At 47.0% G+C, this 19,137-nt stretch overlaps 1 protein-coding gene across 4 annotated transcripts in view; it reads left to right on the forward strand.

Annotated features, from left to right (window-relative positions):
- Nucleotides 1-4,066: 4,066 nt before the first annotated feature.
- The window catches only part of raly (RALY heterogeneous nuclear ribonucleoprotein), a 74,750-nt gene continuing 59,679 nt past the window's right edge, over nucleotides 4,067-19,137 (forward strand). The window contains exon 1 of one of the 4 annotated variants that reach the window (XM_069888176.1): nucleotides 4,067-4,086. Coding sequence is in view for 1 of the 4 variants with exons in the window: in XM_069888174.1 (XP_069744275.1) it covers nucleotides 5,777-5,779 (3 nt within the window). In the remaining 3 variants the exon portion in view is untranslated. The other 3 variants (XM_069888175.1, XM_069888177.1, XM_069888174.1) reach the window with 3 other exon arrangements.

Here is a 19,137-nt window from a genome sequence, read left to right on the forward strand (position 1 = left end):
TACTTCCCATGGATACTGCGCAACCTGCTGAGTTTCTCCAGTGCCTTTGTGTGTTGCACTCGACCCCAGCAACTGCATTAGTATTAGTATTAATTCCCGTGGATACTGCACAACCTGCTGAGTTTCTCCAGCGCCTTTGTGTGTTACACTCGACCCCAGCATCTGCATTAGTATTAGTATTACTTCCCGTGGATACTGCGCAACCTGCTGAGTTTCTCCAGCGCCTTTGTGTGTTACACTCAACCCCAGCATCTGCAATAGTATTAGTATTACTTCCTGTGGATACTGCGCAACCTGCTGAGTTTCTCCAGCGCTTTTGAGTGTTGCACATCAACCCCAGCATCTGCAATAGTATTAGTATTACTTCACGTGGATACTGTGCAACCTGCTGAGTTTCTCCAGTGCCTTTGTGTGTTGCACTCAACCCCAGCATCTGCATTAGTATTAGTATTACTTCCCATGGATACTGCGCAACCTGCTGAGTTTCTCCAGTGCCTTTGTGTGTTGCACTCGACCCCAGCAACTGCATTAGTATTAGTATTAATTCCCGTGGATACTGCACAACCTGCTGAGTTTCTCCAGCGCCTTTGTGTGTTACACTCGACCCCAGCATCTGCATTAGTATTAGTATTACTTCCCGTGGATACTGCGCAACCTGCTGAGTTTCTCCAGCGCCTTTGTGTGTTACACTCAACCCCAGCATCTGCAATAGTATTAGTATTACTTCCTGTGGATACTGCGCAACCTGCTGAGTTTCTCCAGCGCTTTTGAGTGTTGCACATCAACCCCAGCATCTGCAATAGTATTAGTATTACTTCCCGTGGATACTGCGCAACCTGCTGAGTTTCTCCAGCGCCTTTGTGTGTTGCACTCAACCCCAGCATCTGCATTAGTATTAGCATTACTTCTCGTGGATACTGCACAACCTGCTGAGTTTCTCCAGCGCCTTGGTGTGTTGCACTCAATCCCAGCATCTGCATTAGTATTAGTATTATTTCCCGTGGATACTGCGCAACCTGCTGAGTTTCTCCAGCGCCTTGGTGTGTTGCACTCGACCCCCGCATCTGCATTAGTATTAGTATTACTTCCCATGGATACTGCGCAACCTGCTGTGTTTCTCCAGCGCCTTTGTGTGTTGCACTCAACCCCAGCATCTGCATTAGTATTAGTATTACTTCCCGTGGATACTGCGCAACCTGCTGTGTTTCTCCAGCGCCTTGGTGTGTTGCACTCGACCCCCGCATCTGCATTAGTATTAGTATTACTTCCCATGGATACTGCGCAACCTGCTGTGTTTCTCCAGCGCCTTTGTGTGTTGCACTCAACCCCAGCATCTGCATTAGTATTAGTATTACTTCCCGTGGATACTGCGCAACCTGCTGTGTTTCTCCAGCGCCTTTGTATGTTGCACTCAACCCCAGCATCTGCATTAGTATTAGTATTACTTCCCTTGCTGAAACAGCACAACCCTTTGTGTTTTATTTACTGGGAGATCATATCCTGCAATATTTGTGGCCTCATTAAATTTTGTTAATTGATAAGATGTGATTTTCAATTCTTCCTTTTGAAGAAGGCAACCTCATATTCTCCAAAATTACATTCCATCTGTCAATTTGTTCCTCACCTGTTTAACATATATTGCCTTCTGTCCTCACAATTTGCTAATCTTGTAATGTCAGCACACTGACACAGCTTCCCATCCAGTGTTTCATGGTCTCAAGTCTTTCCTCCAATAAACGATCTTGCAAAGTCTGGGTTATTTGATGACAGGAAAATGGTGTGTTTGCAACTTTTTGTGAATTCTGGCAGATTTACAGCATCAGCCACATCTCATGGCTACTCGCGAGAAACACGTACAATCATTCATAGCCAAATACATTTTAATCATGCTTAAAAAGATGCTGAAAACAAATTGCAGTTCACGCTACTCCACTAACTTCCTTTTCCCTCCTTCACTGCTCCCTCTGCCTTCTCTCTCTCTCACTCTTCTCTCTTTCTCACTCTCTCGCATTACTCTAAGTGCCTTCTCCCTCTCTCACTGGTCCCTCTGTCTTCTCTCTCTCTCTGCTACACTCTCTGTCTGTCTGTCTCTCTCTCTCTCACACACACACTGCTCCCTCACAGCCTTCTCCCTCCTTGCTGCCTTTGATCATTGCTTCCCTTCTTCTCCACTGCCAATACCCTCAACTTTTCCCAAAGGTCAGAGCATTCTAGAAATAATCAGTACAGTGTTCTTTGATGGAAAATGACCAGCCAGAAACATTGTTTCCTTCCCCACAAATGCTGCCTGATCTGCTGAGCACTACCATCAAACCTGGTTTAATTTCAGACTTTTGTGCTTCGTTAAAGCTCCTGTAGACTTATCACCAACGAGAGAAGATATTATTTTAATGGTCAAGCATCATTCAAGAGTCTGAGCAGAGTTAAGAACAAACTGTCCAAGTGCCATAAAGCCAAGTGTAATCTTTAAGAAGGAATCAATCTGTTCACACCTTCCTCCACACCACATTTTCCACTCCTCCTTCTCTTCACCATGAGACATCATAGCAATAATTTTATTTGAGAATCGTGAATTCGTGCATTCAAAAGATTCCTGCTATAACAACTCAGCTCTTCAAATGAGTCCTTTGAAATACAATGACTGTCAAGGAGAAACCTTGATTTATCAGCACTACACCCTGGTGTTACACAGTCATGGAGGGGATGGCACTGTCTCCATGGAAAACCAAGGTACAGTACTGTACCCCAGTTTTATAGTGACAGATCCCCCTCCCCACACCAGTGTTATCCAGTGACAGACCCATCTCTAGCATTACTGGTCTCCAATGTTATACAGTGACAGTCTTTCCTCCACCAGTACTATACCCCAGTTTTATAGTGACAGATCCCCCTCCCCACACCAGTGTTATCCAGTGACAGACCCATCTCTAGCATTACTGGTCTCCAATGTTATACAGTGACAGTCTTTCCTCCACCAGTACTATACCCCAGTTTTATAGTGACAGATCCCCCTCCCCACACCAGTGTTATCCAGTGACAGACCCATCTCTAGCATTACTGGTCTCCAATGTTATACAGTGACAGTCTTTCCTCCACCAGTACTATACCCCAGTTTTATAGTGACAGATCCCCCTCCCCACACCAGTGTTATCCAGTGACAGACCCATCTCTAGCATTACTGGTCTCCAATGTTATACAGTGACAGTCTTTCCTCCACCAGTACTATACCCCAGTTTTATAGTGACAGATCCCCCTCCCCACACCAGTGTTATCCAGTGACAGACCCATCTCTAGCATTACTGGTCGCCAATGTTATACAGTGACAGTCCCGTCCCCACCAGTACTGTACCCCGGTGTTATACAGTGGACAGACCCAACCAACCCATCAGTACTGGACCCCAATGTTATACCGTGACAAATGTGAGAAGAGAATAACTATTAGAGAGAAAACACTAAACTATCTGGTTTTTCTCTTATTCCCTCTTCTGACAGGTGCATTTGATCCGAAACAATCTCTCTCTCTCTTTCCCTCCCCACAGGTGCTGCCTGACCTGCTGATGGTTTTCTTTCGGATTTTCAGAATCTGCAGTTTATTTTATTTGGCATTTCTGTTTTCAACGTGGACACATGCATTCTTAATGAGAACAACCTGCAGCAGAAAACACGGGCTTGTAAACCCGCGACATGCCTCTCTGAACAGGCACCGATTGGGAGGCTGTTCACGGGCCCATCAGCCACGACTTTCTATAAAATAAACATTTTAATGGTTCCAGGGAACTGCGGCTGTTTAAAAACTGTCTCCAGCCCTCTCCTCCAACCACTGCCCTCCTGGGATTGGGAATAATCTGGGATGCAGGAAGCCACCATCGGCGCAGAGGGTAGGGAAGCTCGTCGAGAAGGTTTGCCCGGGTTGTCGGCAGCCCGCAGCCCGTTAGCCTGGGGGTGCAGGGCGGGGGGAGGAGGAGACGGGAGGCGGGGAGCCCTGGGAAAGAGCTGGGGACTGGCTGGGCAGCGGGCTATGTGTTGGCCGGGCTCCAGCTCACCCCTGTGGTCGCGGTGGAGTGCGCCGGGACTCGCTGGGTTTCGGTGCGTAGTCTCTGAACCATCTCTGCCTCACCTCTCTCTCTCTCTCTCTCTCTCTCCCTCTCTCTGCCGCTTTTTTTAACTCCTGCATTTTCTTGCCTCTCTGGTGAGTAATTTTTTTTACTGTCTTTGGCGTTTTGATTTTTTTTTAAAGCAAAGAAAATTCCCTGTTTTTGATCTTTTCTTCCTGCGTTGAATTTATATTTTGATGGCGAGATGAACATTCTGGTGTGTAAAAGAGTAGTTTTTATACTGTATTGCATTGGACTGGTGTGAATTTTTGTGTGCGTGTTGTAAGGTGGAGAATAAACGAATAGATCCTTAACGTTGCACTGAAAAATGAAATTATTCTTGCACACCTTCTAAGACGTGTACACTACAAATGAGTGTCAATTTTTTTTGAATCTCATTCCATTTTGTTTTTTTTTAATTCCTCTTTTTAATGTATTTTTACATCAGTTCAGCATTTTGTCAAGAATCCCTCCCTTCCCCCTCCCCCGCCCCCCCCCCCCCCCCCCCCAGCACCTTTCTTTGGAAATAACCTGCCACTTTGATGTAATTGTTTGAATGACTTGCAGCAAAATGCAGTTTTATTGCCTAGAATCTTGTATTTTTTTTCTCTCCGTCTCCCTGAAGAAAGTTTGTCAGGTTCTCCCGTTTGACCGTGCCCTTCTGAACGGATGGTCTGTTTTAAATGGAGGTACAGTATTATCTCTCTGAGATAGGAGATGGTTGCTTCGATGGAGACAGAGGAGGGTTTTATTAACATACGCTAGCTTGCTTTCAAGTGCCTTTAAAGGATTTGCAAATTAAAAACTCCCCAAACAAACTCCTGACTGGCGCTTAGAAAATAATATCATAAAAATAAATTTAAATAAGCTGATGTGATTCTAAAGAGGCTAGGGGAAAGTGATAAAGTGGTATTTGAGACACATTGAATGATGTTAAACGATTGTACAATAAATCCTGGACTCTGCAGACAAGTTTAAAAATCCTATCCCTGTCTTCTGAGAATTTGACAGTAATTATTCCCGTTCTCCTGAGATCAGGAAAGTAATTTTAAAACGTTGAAGGAACTTTTAAAGATGCCTGTCCTTATGCAAGCAAGAAGTGGCAATTTAAAAAAAAATAGTTGCTGGACATCATGTATCCAAATTTGTTGCTTATTGTCGATATCAATGTGGCGTTGATTATTCCCCTCTCCTGCTGAAGTTGACAGTCAGGAGACCGCTACAGCAAGGCCATGTGTTAACACAACCTCCAGTATGACTGCAGAGATTATTTCTTCCCCCCCACCCCCCCAACCCATTGCTGATGACTGGTCTCTGAAGGTGTCTGAATTTCCACATAATAACTCGATGAGTGATAGGGTTGGTTGCTGCGGCTGTTGCTATGGGTGGGCCTGCTGGTTTGATGTTGCTACAGGCAACGGCATTTAGGTTTCCATTCACACTGGATGGCAGCCCCAGCTTGAGGCAGGGCACTGTGTGAATGCACTGCAGTTGAGTATGAATTCCTGCCTGCTTTACCCACCAGGAGCCGATGCGGGGGTGGTGGGAGGTGGGGGGTGGAGGAGAGAAGTGGAAGGCTTCCGGGTCAGGTTCTGCTCTCTACCCCACCGTGTGGAACCCCTGTGAGCCTCCAGTGGACACTCCAGTGTCCCCTCACAGGTTCAGCACAGACGTCTACCAGAATGGTGAGTGGGAGATTTGCCAATTCCTCATGTCAGTGGTAGGGAAGCTGTGGGAGAGGATATGTAGGGCTATGACTTGTGCACACTTGGAAAGGCATGGTCAGATCAGGGAAAGTCAGCATAGCTGGTCGTGACTTGTCAAGGTTTTGAGCAGGTATAATTAGTGATGGTATGAGAGGATTCTCTAGGTACTCCATGATCTGGGTACTAGAGGATTCAAGATTGTTTTATTGTCATGTAACATAAAACAACTTTGCATTTAGTCTGCTATAAGCCAGGCAAAGATGCAGCATCAGAAGAAATTGCCTGGCACCGCTTGTAGTTAAAGAAAGAGAAGGATGTCCCTTCAGAGTCACTGAGTATCTGTACATTCACCCCCCCCCCCACCCCCCAGAACTCTTGCAGCTGCACAGACTCCAGTCCAAACCATCTGCAACACGAGCTCCAGATCCAAACATAATCAGGAAGCCTTCAGTATCCAATAACCCTTGGGAGCTCTTCCTGCCTTCAGTCCCCTCTCACATCCCAGTCCTGATACCTGCAACCCTTTCAGCCAGTCCTGAGCCAGTCTCTACCAATCCACAGCCTGGTTCAAGTCCTTTGACTGCATTGCCAGCAGCCTTTATGGGTTCCTCGTCTCAAGGCACCAACAGCCGTGTGGGTGGGTGGTAGAAAAAAATGAGGTTATCTGCATCGGCGGCAGTAACTGGCAGGTAGATTATAATCTGAATGGTGAAAAATTAGGAGGTACCAAGAGACCTGAGTCCCATGGTCACTTCAGTCAAGTGAAGGTTGGGATGCAGGTATAGTAGGTGGTGAGAGATTTTGAATATAGAAGTAGCGAAGTTCTTCATGTAGCTGTAAAAGGGCCTTGGTATATTGTGCCCTCGTAGAAATTTAAAAGAATGGGAGGGAATACTGATTGGACTCTATAGGTTAGATACAAGAAGAATGTTCCAGGTGTTGGGAAGTCCAGAACAAAGAGTCTAAGGAGAAGGGGGAAGCCATTTAAAACTGAGATGTGGAGAAACCTTTTCACTCAGAATTGTGAACTTGTAGAACTGCCTGTCAGAGTTGTTGAGGCTGGTTCATTAGATATATTTAAAAAGGGAGTTGGATGTAGCCTTTGTGGCTAAAGGGATCAAGTGGTGTGAAGAGAGAGTAGGAATAGTGGACTGAAGTCACACAATCAGCCATGATCCTGTTGAATGGTTGTGCAGGTGTGTGAAGGGCTGAATGGCCTTCTGCACCTACTTTCAATTATTCTCTGATTTTACAATGACATGTGTAAGATGAGAAGAGGAAAGTTAAAAGAAAATGGGCAAGTTTTTTTAAGCACCAAGTGATGGGTTCCTGGAATGGGCTACCAGGGGTAGTGGTGGAAGCAGATGTGATAATAGCATTTAAGAGGCTTTGTGCTAGACATATGGATGTGCAGGGAATAGAAGGTTCATGTGCAGACAGTAGAGTTTTGGACCTCGTGTTCACCACACACTGGGCCAAAGGGCCTCTGGATGCTCTATACTGGTCTGGGTTCACCTCGAGATCTCCAGAAATAAATCAGTGAGAATGTATTTATTCAGTACATATTGGTAACACTACAACATTTTAAAAAAAAACTCATTGATGGCTCAGAATCACCTGTTTGGGTCATGAGGAATCTGATTGGACAGGGAATGGTAGGCATTTTGAACATTAACATTTTGCATGACCAATGGTGGTGAAGCATTGGGCTGGGGAAATGCAGATTCAGTTGATCAAGCCTCAGGAACCCATCCCAAAGTTGGGAATCTTGTATCCAGGAATGGAAGATTGTGCCAAGGCTCTCCAGGAGGTGGTTGAAGGGTAATGGGAACATTTTGTAGAAGTGAGGAGAATTTGCTTGCCTCTAATTTGAGGAATCACAGATGAACACAAGAAATAGGACCAGGAGTTGGCCATCTAGCCCGTCGAGCCTGCTCTGCCATTCAATGACATCATGGTTGATCTGATGATTGGCTCATTTCCACCTACCTCCCTTTCCCCATATCTCTTAATTCCCTTTGTTATAGTCACTTTTTATTGATGCATCAAGAGGGCAGACAGATCTCCTGGTGGTCCTGGAGTAGTTTATGTTTGTGATTAGAGTTGCACAGGGGGTTCAAAAACTGATGAGTGTTGGAGTAAGAGTGTTCTTGAAGTACACTTGTCTGGTACCCCTCAAACGGGGCGTAGTGCTAATTTTTTAGGTGCCGAAGGTCACCAAAATTGGCAACAAGGAGGTGCCTGGAGTGGCCCCACTTCGGTGAACTCCGGCAGCACTTCACCCCTGACATCAAAGTGATGTGCGACTCTGGGAATTGGTGGGTTTATATAAGATGTCTGAAAGATGGTTTGTCTCCTGAGTTGGAGACCAAGTGAATTTGAGGTTAGGGTGAAAGTTAGCAGCAAAGTGGGTAAAGACCACAAGCTCATCATGGGTGCAGGAGGCAGCACCAATGTAGTCATCAATGTAATGGAGGAAGAGTTGAGGAGTATTGCCTGTGTAGGCTTACTGGATCTATTGTTCCACATATCCACTGCAAAAACTTGCTTAGCTGGGACCCATTCAAGTAGTTGTAGCTATGCCTTTGACTTGGAAAAAAATATTTCCCTCTTGTCCTCTTTCTGGAGGGGTTGCTCCCTCCACAACTCCCTCGTCAATTAATCCCTTCCCACCAATCATTATCTTGGCACCTGCCCCCATGGCCACAAATGCTATTCTTACACGTACACCTCCTCCCTCACCACTATTCCGGGCCCAAAACCATCCTTCCAAGTGAAGCAACGCTTATGAGCTTGTAGGGCTCATCAACAATGGGGAATCCAGATGCAGATGGTGAGATTGTTTTGTTGAGCACCTTTGTTCTTTTCCACTGCAGCAGTAAGGACCTTCCAGTGGCATATCATTTTAATTCCATACACCATTGCCATACTGACGTGTCTGCCCACGTTCATGTCACGGCCACCCACAAGCTGGAGGAACAATATTGCGTCTGCGCAGTCTCCAACCAGATGGTGTTAACATTGACTTTTCAAATTTCCGTTAACACCCTTCCCAAATCTCTCTCTTCCCCTCTGTCTCCTTTCCTCCAACTCCCCACCCCCTTTCCTTCCTTCTCCTATCAGAGAGCTACCCTCTGCCCTCTCCCCCTAACATTTACTTCTCGGCTCCTTTTCCTTCAATCCTCCCACCTACATTACACCTAATTCATCTTGCCTGCTAGCCTGTGCTCCTCCCCCTTCCCCTTTCTCTCCTCCTCCCCTACCTCTTTATTCTGGCAACTACCTGTCTTTCCAATAAAGGGCTCAACCCTGAAACATTGGTTACCTTTTACTTCCTATTGACACTGTGAGATCTGCTGTTTCTCCAATACTTTCATGTACTGCAGGTAGAATGATATTTAAAGTCTGGACACTTGATCTTCAAATCGAAGAAGTTAAATAAACATTATTTTATTGTAAACTAAAAGTAAAAATATAATTTTTACTGATTTCCGTAACAAGATTGTGGGATGCAGTAAGTGATGCGCTATCCTTTCCTCATTGGCATGTGGGGTTCAGTCAAGTTCTGGAACAATCTGTCCATTTTTCTTTTCCCTCCCCTTTCCCTTTCATCACGATGGTGAACCAGTATGTTACCATAAATCTTGGTCCTGTATTTAGTAGATAAAAGGCCCCAGCAGTGATATCCCTCACAACCTGAAACTGTGTGCAAAGGTCTATGGCCTAGTAGACCGTGGGGTTGGGTTCTGGGGATGGAAATGCCACTGGAGAGCTGAAATATGGGCATGGCATCAGTTTGCTCTGAGCCTGTTGTGCTGCCATTGGGAGTGTTGGACTGATGGCTGAAGCCAGTGTATTCCTCAGTGTCATACTACAGGGAGTAGGGGGGAAGGGGAGGGAGGGGGGGAAGGGGGGAAGGGGAGGGAGGGGGGGAAGGGGGAAGGGGGAGGGAGGGGGAAGGGGGAGGGAGGGGGGAAGGGGGAGGGAGGGGGGAAGGGGGAGGGAGGGGGGAAGGGGGAGGGAGGGGGGAAGGGGGAGGGAAGGGGGAGGGAGGGGGGAAAGGGGGAGGGAGGGGGGAAAGGGGGAGGGAGGGGGGAAAGGGGGAGGGAGGGGGGAAAGGGGGAGGGAGGGGGGAAAGGGGGAGGGAGGGGGGAAAGGGGGAGGGAGGGGGGAAAGGGGGAGGGAGGGGGGAAAGGGGGAGGGAGGGGGGAAAGGGGGAGGGAGGGGGGAAAGGGGGAGGGAGGGGGGAAAGGGGGAGGGAGGGGGGAAAGGGGGAGGGAGGGGGGAAAGGGGGAGGGAGGGGGGAAAGGGGGAGGGAGGGGGGAAAGGGGGAGGGAGGGGGAAAGGGGGAGGGAGGGGGGAGGGGGGGGGAAAGGGGGAGGGGGGGAGGGGGGGGGGAGGGGGGGAGGGGGGGAGGGAGGGAGGGGGAGGGGGGGGGGAGGGGGGGGGGAGGGGGGAGGGGGGGGGAACGTAGGCAAAGTTTTATGATGATCCTACTATCATTACTGAGGGAAGTGTTTTAATTTAGTTGTACTTCAGAGCAATTAAAATTTCCCAACTGCCATAATAGGATTCGAACACTTGCCTCAGGCTGATGGTTGAGTCATTAACCCTTTGGACTCCAGCCATTTTTAACCTTTCATAATATATGCTCCAGACTGTGTCCATGGGTAAACTACAGTGTTAACACCAATATGAACCAGCTGGTGGTTGGGCATGAAATCAGCTCCGGAAAACTGGGGCATGGAGTATGTGCACTTGTTGGTAGTCCTTGAAAATAGACATGGAGTCTATGGGCTTGTTGGTGGTGCCAGAAAATGGGGACACAGTCCAAAGGGTTAAAACCACTCCACAAGCACAGTGCATGTTGGGGTCTCACTGTGTGCAGGCTCACACTGCCCTGATGATCATTCATTCCAGAGCAAGGAAGGGAACAACTTTCACAATTCTTGTCTGTGTTCCCAGCCAATCTTCCACCCACACTTGCAGGGAGTGCACTGGTAAAGATGGCCATGAGTAACTGCCATCGTATAAGGAATGGAGTTGTAGCAGCAGTCACACAAGACTACAACAGTGGAATCTGGAGCCAAAATATCTGCTGGAGGAATTCAGCAGGTTGAGATGCATCAGTGGGAGAAAAGAATGATCAATGTTTCAAGGAGTTGTAGTAATCATTCAGTATAAACAAAGGAATGCAACCTTGAACCCGTCTCACCTTTAAACCTGTCTAGTTCATTGGTCCTTAAGGCCCTTGAGATATTTATATTGTCGGATGCTCCCCATGTAAGCAAGTTGTTGGTGCTTGAGGTACATAACAGGTTCCAGATTGGGCCAGGGTACATATAACACCACTACTGCCTATTATTTACCTTGGCTGAGCAGATTCCGAGCTGCAATTCAAAGTTGCCTACAACCAGTTGATCTTGCCCTAAGACGGGCTATTGGAGGCACTCTGTATACTTTGAAATTGCTCCTTTTTGTCCTCTGACATTTTAAAATCTCCCTTGCTTTGGTATAGTATGTGTCCAGGTCACTTCCTGGCCCAGTGCTGCTGAGTGTTCCAGCATCTCAAGAGTTTGTGTGCTGATGTGAAGACTTCTTGGTCCACTTGGAGTTGTTTGCTGTTGTGGGTTAATTAGCCTGCAGTGCCCTTCAGTTGAAAAATATGGTCGTAAAAGCTTCATGTGGCTGTATAGGCTTGCAGAACAGCACCCCCACCTTCAGCACTGTGGGTGGTGAAGAAATGATTTCTAACTTGTTTTTCTTTCTAACTCTCCTTCTACTGCTGTGCTACATATATGGGTTGACTAATTAAACTTCTTGGAAAAACAAACATTCTCACTGTACCTCTGCAACAATAAACAAACTTCAGAACTTGGTTATACTTGGGTTTCAGGGATAAAATTAACCCTAATTACCTGAACCATAAACTACTCCGGACTACCAAAAGATTTCCCTGCACTACTGAAATATCACTTTGCTTTTTTTTTGTACTAACTATAACTGCAAATTTTTATTTATCTATTCTTTGCTATTAATGTTTCCTTTTTGTCTTGGCACATTGAGTAATTTGTACTACTGTGGTTGGTCTTCTGTACATGATTTGTCTGCATCAAGCAAGAATTTTAATGCACCTGTACATTGCACGTGTATATGACAATAAGCTCCCATTGCTCATTATTCATTCCTTGTGTGCTGGAACAAGTAGGGGTGAGGATGGCCATAAAGCATAGGAGCAGGAATAGGCTATTCAGCCCATTGAGTCTGCCCCACCATTTAATCATGAGCTGATCTATTTTCCCCACTCAGGCCCCCCCCCACCCCCATAACTTTTGATGCCCTGGCTAATCAAGCACCTATCAATCTTACCTTTAAATACAACCAATGACTTCATCTCCACAGCAATCTGTGGCAACAAATTCCACAGATTCACTGCCCTCTAGCTAAAGAAATTCCTCTACATTTCTGGGCACCCATCAATCCTGAAGTTGTGCCCTCTTGTCCTAGGCTCTCCCACCATGGGAAACAAGCATTCAGCAACCACTCTTCCATGCCTTTCAACATTCAAAATGTTTCAATGAGATCGCCCCCCTCCTTCTAAATGCCAAGGATGGTCCTCTTATGATGACCCTTTTCAAGTCATGTTTATTGTCATCTGATCATACAATTACAACCTGACAAAACTATATTCTCTGGACCATGGTGGAAACATGCAGACACATAACCAGATGTAATACACATAAACGACACATATGCAGGACAAGTATTTTATCTATACAATCAAATAAATATGAGAGTCTCGGAGGGTGAGTGTGAGCAGTTCCTTTGGCCGTTCAGCATTCTCCGCTGTGCCTCAGCCTGGTGGTGCTGGCTCTGATATTCCTGTATCTCTTCCCTGACGAGAGCAGCTGAAAGACGCTGTGTGCGGGGTGGAAGAGGTTCTCAATAATTTTGTGCACCCTCTTCAGACAACAATCCCAGTAGATCATGTCTATGCAGGGAAGGAAGACTCCATTGATCCTCTTTGCCACTCTTATGGTCCTGTGGATTGACCTCCGATCCATTTCTTTGTAGAAACCATACCACACTGTGATGCAGCAGCCAGGATGATCTCGATAGAGCTCCTTTAGAAGGTTGCCATAATGGTGGCCGGTTCCCTTCCCTGCTTCAATCTTCTCCATAAGTGCAGTCACTGTTGTGCCTTCCTGACAAATGAGATGTTGAGTGTCCACAATAGTCACTAGTTTCGTGAACTCCAAGGAACTTGGTGCTCTCCACACTCTACTATGAAGTTGTTGATGTGTAGTGGAGTTTTGTCATTCCTGATCTTCCTGAAGTCTGATCATTTCCTTTGTCTTGTTCATGTTGAGACTCTGGTTGTTACTATTGCACCATTTCACAAGATTTTCCACCATTTCTCTGTAATGTGGCATCATTGTTGCTGATAAGTCTAACTACTGTTGTGTCATCTGCAAACTGTTGGAGCTAGTTCTGGAGATGCAGTCATGGGTCAGTAGCATGAACAGCAGAGGGCTAAGCACACAGCCCTGAGGTGAGCCAGTGCTCAATTATTCTGCTACTGACTTGGACAAACTGTGGTCTTTCTGTTAAGAAGTTCAGGATCTAATTCAAGAGATACTGTTGAGTCCCAGCATGGACAGCCTTTGTGGAATGTTCATATTAAACACTGAGCTGAAGTCAATTAACAGCAGCCTGGCTTATCAGATGTTGTCCTCTAGATGGGCTAGGATAGAGTGAAGTGACAAGGCTATAGCATCATCTGTGGAACAGTTCCTTTCATAGGCAAATTGAAATGAATCCACTGTCTCCGGGAGGCGTAATTTGATGTGTTCCATCACCAGACGCTCAAAGCATTTCATAATGGTGGAGGTCAGTGCCACAGGGTGGTAGCATTGAGGCCTGCTATTGTCACCCTCTTGGGTACCAGGATGATGGTGGCTGTCTTGAACCCTGCAGAAACAATGGACTGCTGCAGTGAGGTGCTGATGTCTGTGTGGACCTCCATCAATGGCCTGTGCAGTCCTCAGTACCCGACCAGGTATGTTGTTGGCTCCTGCCCCTTGTGTGGGTTCACCTTAGATAGGGTTTTCTTCACCTCGGCTGTGGCCTCTTCACCTCGGCTGTGGCCTCTTCACCTCGGCTGTGGCCTCTTCACCTCGGCTGTGGCCTCTTCACCTCGGCTGTGGCCTCTTCACCTCGGCTGTGGCCTCTTCACCTCGGCTGTGGCCTCTTCACCTCGGCTGTGGCCTCTTCACCTCGGCTGTGGCCTCTTCACCTCGGCTGTGGCCTCTTCACCTCGGCTGTGGCCTCTTCACCTCGGCTGTGGCCTCTTCACCTCGGCTGTGGCCTCTTCACCTCGGCTGTGGCCTCTTCACCTCGGCTGTGGCCTCTTCACCTCGGCTGTGGCCTCTTCACCTCGGCTGTGGCCTCTTCACCTCGGCTGTGGCCTCTTCACCTCGGCTGTGGCCTCTTCACCTCGGCTGTGGCCTCTTCACCTCGGCTGTGGCCTCTTCACCTCGGCTGTGGCCTCTTCACCTCGGCTGTGGCCTCTTCACCTCGGCTGTGGCCTCTTCACCTCGGCTGTGGCCTCTTCACCTCGGCTGTGGCCTCTTCACCTCGGCTGTGGCCTCTTCACCTCGGCTGTGGCCTCTTCACCTCGGCTGTGGCCTCTTCACCTCGGCTGTGGCCTCTTCACCTCGGCTGTGGCCTCTTCACCTCGGCTGTGGCCTCTTCACCTCGGCTGTGGCCTCTTCACCTCGGCTGTGGCCTCTTCACCTCGGCTGTGGCCTCTTCACCTCGGCTGTGGCCTCTTCACCTCGGCTGTGGCCTCTTCACCTCGGCTGTGGCCTCTTCACCTCGGCTGTGGCCTCTTCACCTCGGCTGTGGCCTCTTCACCTCGGCTGTGGCCTCTTCACCTCGGCTGTGGCCTCTTCACCTCGGCTGTGGCCTCTTCACCTCGGCTGTGGCCTCTTCACCTCGGCTGTGGCCTCTTCACCTCGGCTGTGGCCTCTTCACCTCGGCTGTGGCCTCTTCACCTCGGCTGTGGCCTCTTCACCTCGGCTGTGGCCTCTTCACCTCGGCTGTGGCCTCTTCACCTCGGCTGTGGCCTCTTCACCTCGGCTGTGGCCTCTTCACCTCGGCTGTGGCCTCTTCACCTCGGCTGTGGCCTCTTCACCTCGGCTGTGGCCTCTTCACCTCGGCTGTGGCCTCTTCACCTCGGCTGTGGCCTCTTCACCTCGGCTGTGGCCTCTTCACCTCGGCTGTGGCCTCTTCACCTCGGCTGTGGCCTCTTCACCTCGGCTGTGGCCTCTTCACCTCGGCTGTGGCCTCTTCACCTCGGCTGTGGCCTCTTCACCTCGGCTGTGGCCTCTTCACCTCGGCTGTGGCCTCTTCACCTCGGCTGTGGCCTCTTCACCTCGGCTGTGGCCTGTTCTTATCAAACCGTGCAAAGAAGGTGTTCAGTTTTTCCGGAAGGGAGTCATTATTGTCCTTAATTTGCAAGGTTAGCTTGTGATCTGTACTTGTCGTGATCCCTTGCCACATAATCCTCGTGTCACATGGCTGTCTGTGGATCTTCTGTGCATATTCAGACTTTGCCTTCCAGTTTGCATAGGAGAGTTCAGCCCTGGCTAATCTTAATACCATCCTACACCCTGTCCTGAAAGCAGCTCAGAGAAGGGCCTGGACTTCTGCATCCAACCACGTTTTCTGATCAGCTCTGGTTGCGAAGCATTTGATCTCAATGACATCCTCAATGCACTTGCTGATCTAGCCAGTCATTTGTGTACTCCGGTTTCCGTGACCCGTTGTAGATGGCCACCTCCCTGACACAGCTACAGACAATGGTCTCAAAGCGGTCACAGTGCTGCTGTGCCCATCACCAGCCATGTCCTTATCTCTCTATGAATTGACCTAGTTTGTTTTACCAGCAGTCTGTACACCAGGGTTAGCAGGTAACCAAGGTAGGGGTGAGGTGCAGCTTTGAATGCACCAGGGATGTTGGTGTACCCCAATCCAGTTCCAACTTTATTCGTAGTTCACTCTTGTGAACCTCCTCTGATCCTTCTCTAATGTCAGCACATCCTGTTTTAAATGAGCACCCAAAATTGCTCCAAGTGAGGTCTCACCTATGCCTCATAAAGCCTCAACATCACAGCCCTGCTCTTGTATTTTATTCCTTGTGAAATGAATGCCAGCATTGCATTTGCCTTCTGCACCATTGACTCAACATGCATATATAGGACTATACTGCACAAGGACTCCCAGGACCCTTTGCATCTATGTATTTAGAAATGGAGGCGGGGAGACAGCTATATCGAACGAGGTGGTGTGGTCCTCAAGCACTTGATAGCCTTTCCTATTTCCTTCCCTCCTTTCTTTCTTTGAAAGAGTGCAGGATTGTATTGCCTCTTTGTAACCTCTTTATGGATTGCAATGAAAAGCTTTTCACTGTGCCTCAGAACGTAACAGTAATACTCAATAAAGAAGATGATACATCACTAAAACTCCCCTTTTGACATGTTTGGTGGGGATTTTCCTGTGGAGAGTTGATGATTTATTTTTGCCATTAATTTTGACATTATCACCATAACAGAAGATTCAAGGAAAGCTCAGAAAACCTAGCTTGTGGTGTTTCTCTTTCTCTTGGTTGTTGGTCGAGGCAGTGGGGCTGCCAATCCTCTTCGATGGGGGGGGGGGGGGTGGCCTTTCTACCAGATGTTAATGCCGTGGGCCTAGGCAAGAGGAAAGAGGAGATGGTTTTATGAATATAATTTAGGGAGCAGGTCAGATGTTTCAATTCCTCTGCTGCTTCTCACTGTACTCCAGTTTTCCAGTGAGCAGTCACCTTCATCTGGTCTCACTGATCATTCCAGATGAACAGAACTCTATCACAGATCTTGGAGTCTACAAGGAACACAGGTGACTGACCAATTATCCATCGAGTTGTCTTTCAAACCATTGAAACCTCCTTCAACCCTACAAACTTCACCCTTCCTAAACAGCATGGACCAGAATGTTCCCTCTGTCTTTGGTACTAATCAAGGGCTGTATAACCCTAATCCTTTGTTATTCACCAATGAATCACGGAGCTTTACGGCCAACTTGCCCATGCTGACCAAGCAGTCACCCAAGCCTGTCCCATTTCCTTGTGTGATCCCATATTCCTATAAATATTTCCATATATCTGCTCAAATGCCTTTTAACCTTGATTATTTCCCCTGCCTCTACCACTTCCTCTGCTTGTTCTATACACCCACCAATGTCTATTGAAAAACATGCCCCTTGGGTCTCTTTTAAATCTGTGCTCTCTACCTTTAGATTTCTCTACCCTGGAGGGCGTTTAAAAAAAATTCTAAATATTTATCTGATCTATGGCATTCATGATTTTTATAAATCTAGAACATTACAGTACAGGCCCTTGGGCCCACAATGTTTTGCCGATGTAAATAAACCTATCCGAAAAAGATAAAGTTCCTCTCCGTCTCTTGTGCTTCCTTTAAACATCTCCACTTTCACCCTTAACCCATATCCTCTAGCTCTTGCCTTGTCTCACATCAGTAGAAAAAGCCTGCTTGTAATTATCTATACCCTTCTTAATTTTATATACCTCCTTCAAATCTCCTTTCATTCTCTGATGCTCCAATAATAAAATCCTAACCTATTCAACCTTTCCCTATAACTCATTTCCTCTGGTTCGATCATCATTCTTGTCAATTTTCTCTGCACTCTCTTTTTAATTGTATTGCTTAGATGACCAAAACTGCACACAACACTCCAAATTTGGCCTCACTGGCATCTTCTACAACTTCTCCAAAAACATCCCAACTCCAATACTCGTACTTTGATTTATGAAGGCCCATGTGCCTAAAGCTCTCTCTACGACCCTATCTTTCCAGGGAATTATGTAAATATTCCCAGATCCCTCTGTTCTACTGTACTACTCAGTGCACCACAGTTTACTTTGGATTGTCCTTCCAAAATACAACACCTCACACTTGCCTGCATTAAATTCCTTCTGCCATTTTGCAGCCCATTTTTCAAGCTGGTCTAGATCCCTCTGTGAGCTTTGAAAGCCTTCCTCACTGTTCACTACATCTCCAATCTTTGTCATCTGCAAACTTGCTAATCTATTTTACCACATTATCATCCAGATGACAAACAATCCAGATGGTTGATTATAGATGACAAAAAAAGTGACGCAAAGTTTGAAAGCAAGAGATTTTTCCCTGGTCAATGGTTTGACAGATGAGTTGGCCTTGGAATCATTGATCTGGCAACTGTACTGTTAGCATGTTGCCAAAATAAAGCCAGATATTTAGCAATTGGCTCTCCCTGTTGAATATTTGTCTATTCTGAGGATTCAGCCCTCACTGAGCTGTAGATTTATCAGCTCTGCTTGGGTCAATTCCTGGAAATTCTCCAGTGTTTTTGTAACTAATAAACTGGATTTTTAGAAGAGAGAGTAAAATAACACACAATTTCCTTTAATTCCCCAAGACATACCACCTAGCTTTTTCACTGCAAGATCTGGAGGATGCATGAATGGTGGGTGGGTCATGGAACACATTCCTATATCAGCGCTCCAATTTTAGGGAATGTAATTGTTAGCAAATCGCCTTTTCTAGATTGCATAAAAGACTTGGTGGTTCCAATATCTAATGTGGTTGAGATAAGTCGTGCATGGAGGGCTTGAGAGGTCCAGAGAAACCCCCCCCACAGAGAGATTAATAGAAAGCCATTTGGCTCATCACATCCAGCCCAATCCCACACCAACTGTCTCCATATTCCTGTGGATTGCACCTCCTCAAGTGCCCATCCTGGTACTCCGTTTATGGTAAGGGATTCCATCCTGACACCTTTTCAATTTTGGAACAGCAATAGTTGAGGGAAACAATTTTGTCTTAAATTTTGTTTAATCCTTAATTATTTAGCCCTGGTTATGAAGTCCTCACTACAAATTATTGACATTAATTGAAGGAGGTTTTAAATGTAGAAGCAGGGAGGCCTTACAGGGCCATGGTGAGGCCACTCCCTAAATATTGTGTCTTCCTAATTGGAGGAAGAACATTCTTGCTATTGTGGGTGTGCAGTGAAGATTTACCAGACTGATTCCTGGGATGGCAGGTCTAATGAATGAAGAAAGACTGGATAAACTAGGGCAGAGGTTGCTAAACCATGGCTCATGAGCCACATGTGGGTCTTTGATATATAATGGCCAGCTCACAAAAATATGTTGTTTGAGACAGGAATCATACGAGCCAATGCTCACAATATGGTTTTAGTGGGCATAGCTTGCATTTGCATGATTATGGTAG

Source organism: Narcine bancroftii, chromosome 6 (assembly GCF_036971445.1).
Source record: "Narcine bancroftii isolate sNarBan1 chromosome 6, sNarBan1.hap1, whole genome shotgun sequence".
NCBI classification, from domain to species: Eukaryota; Metazoa; Chordata; class Chondrichthyes; order Torpediniformes; family Narcinidae; genus Narcine; species Narcine bancroftii.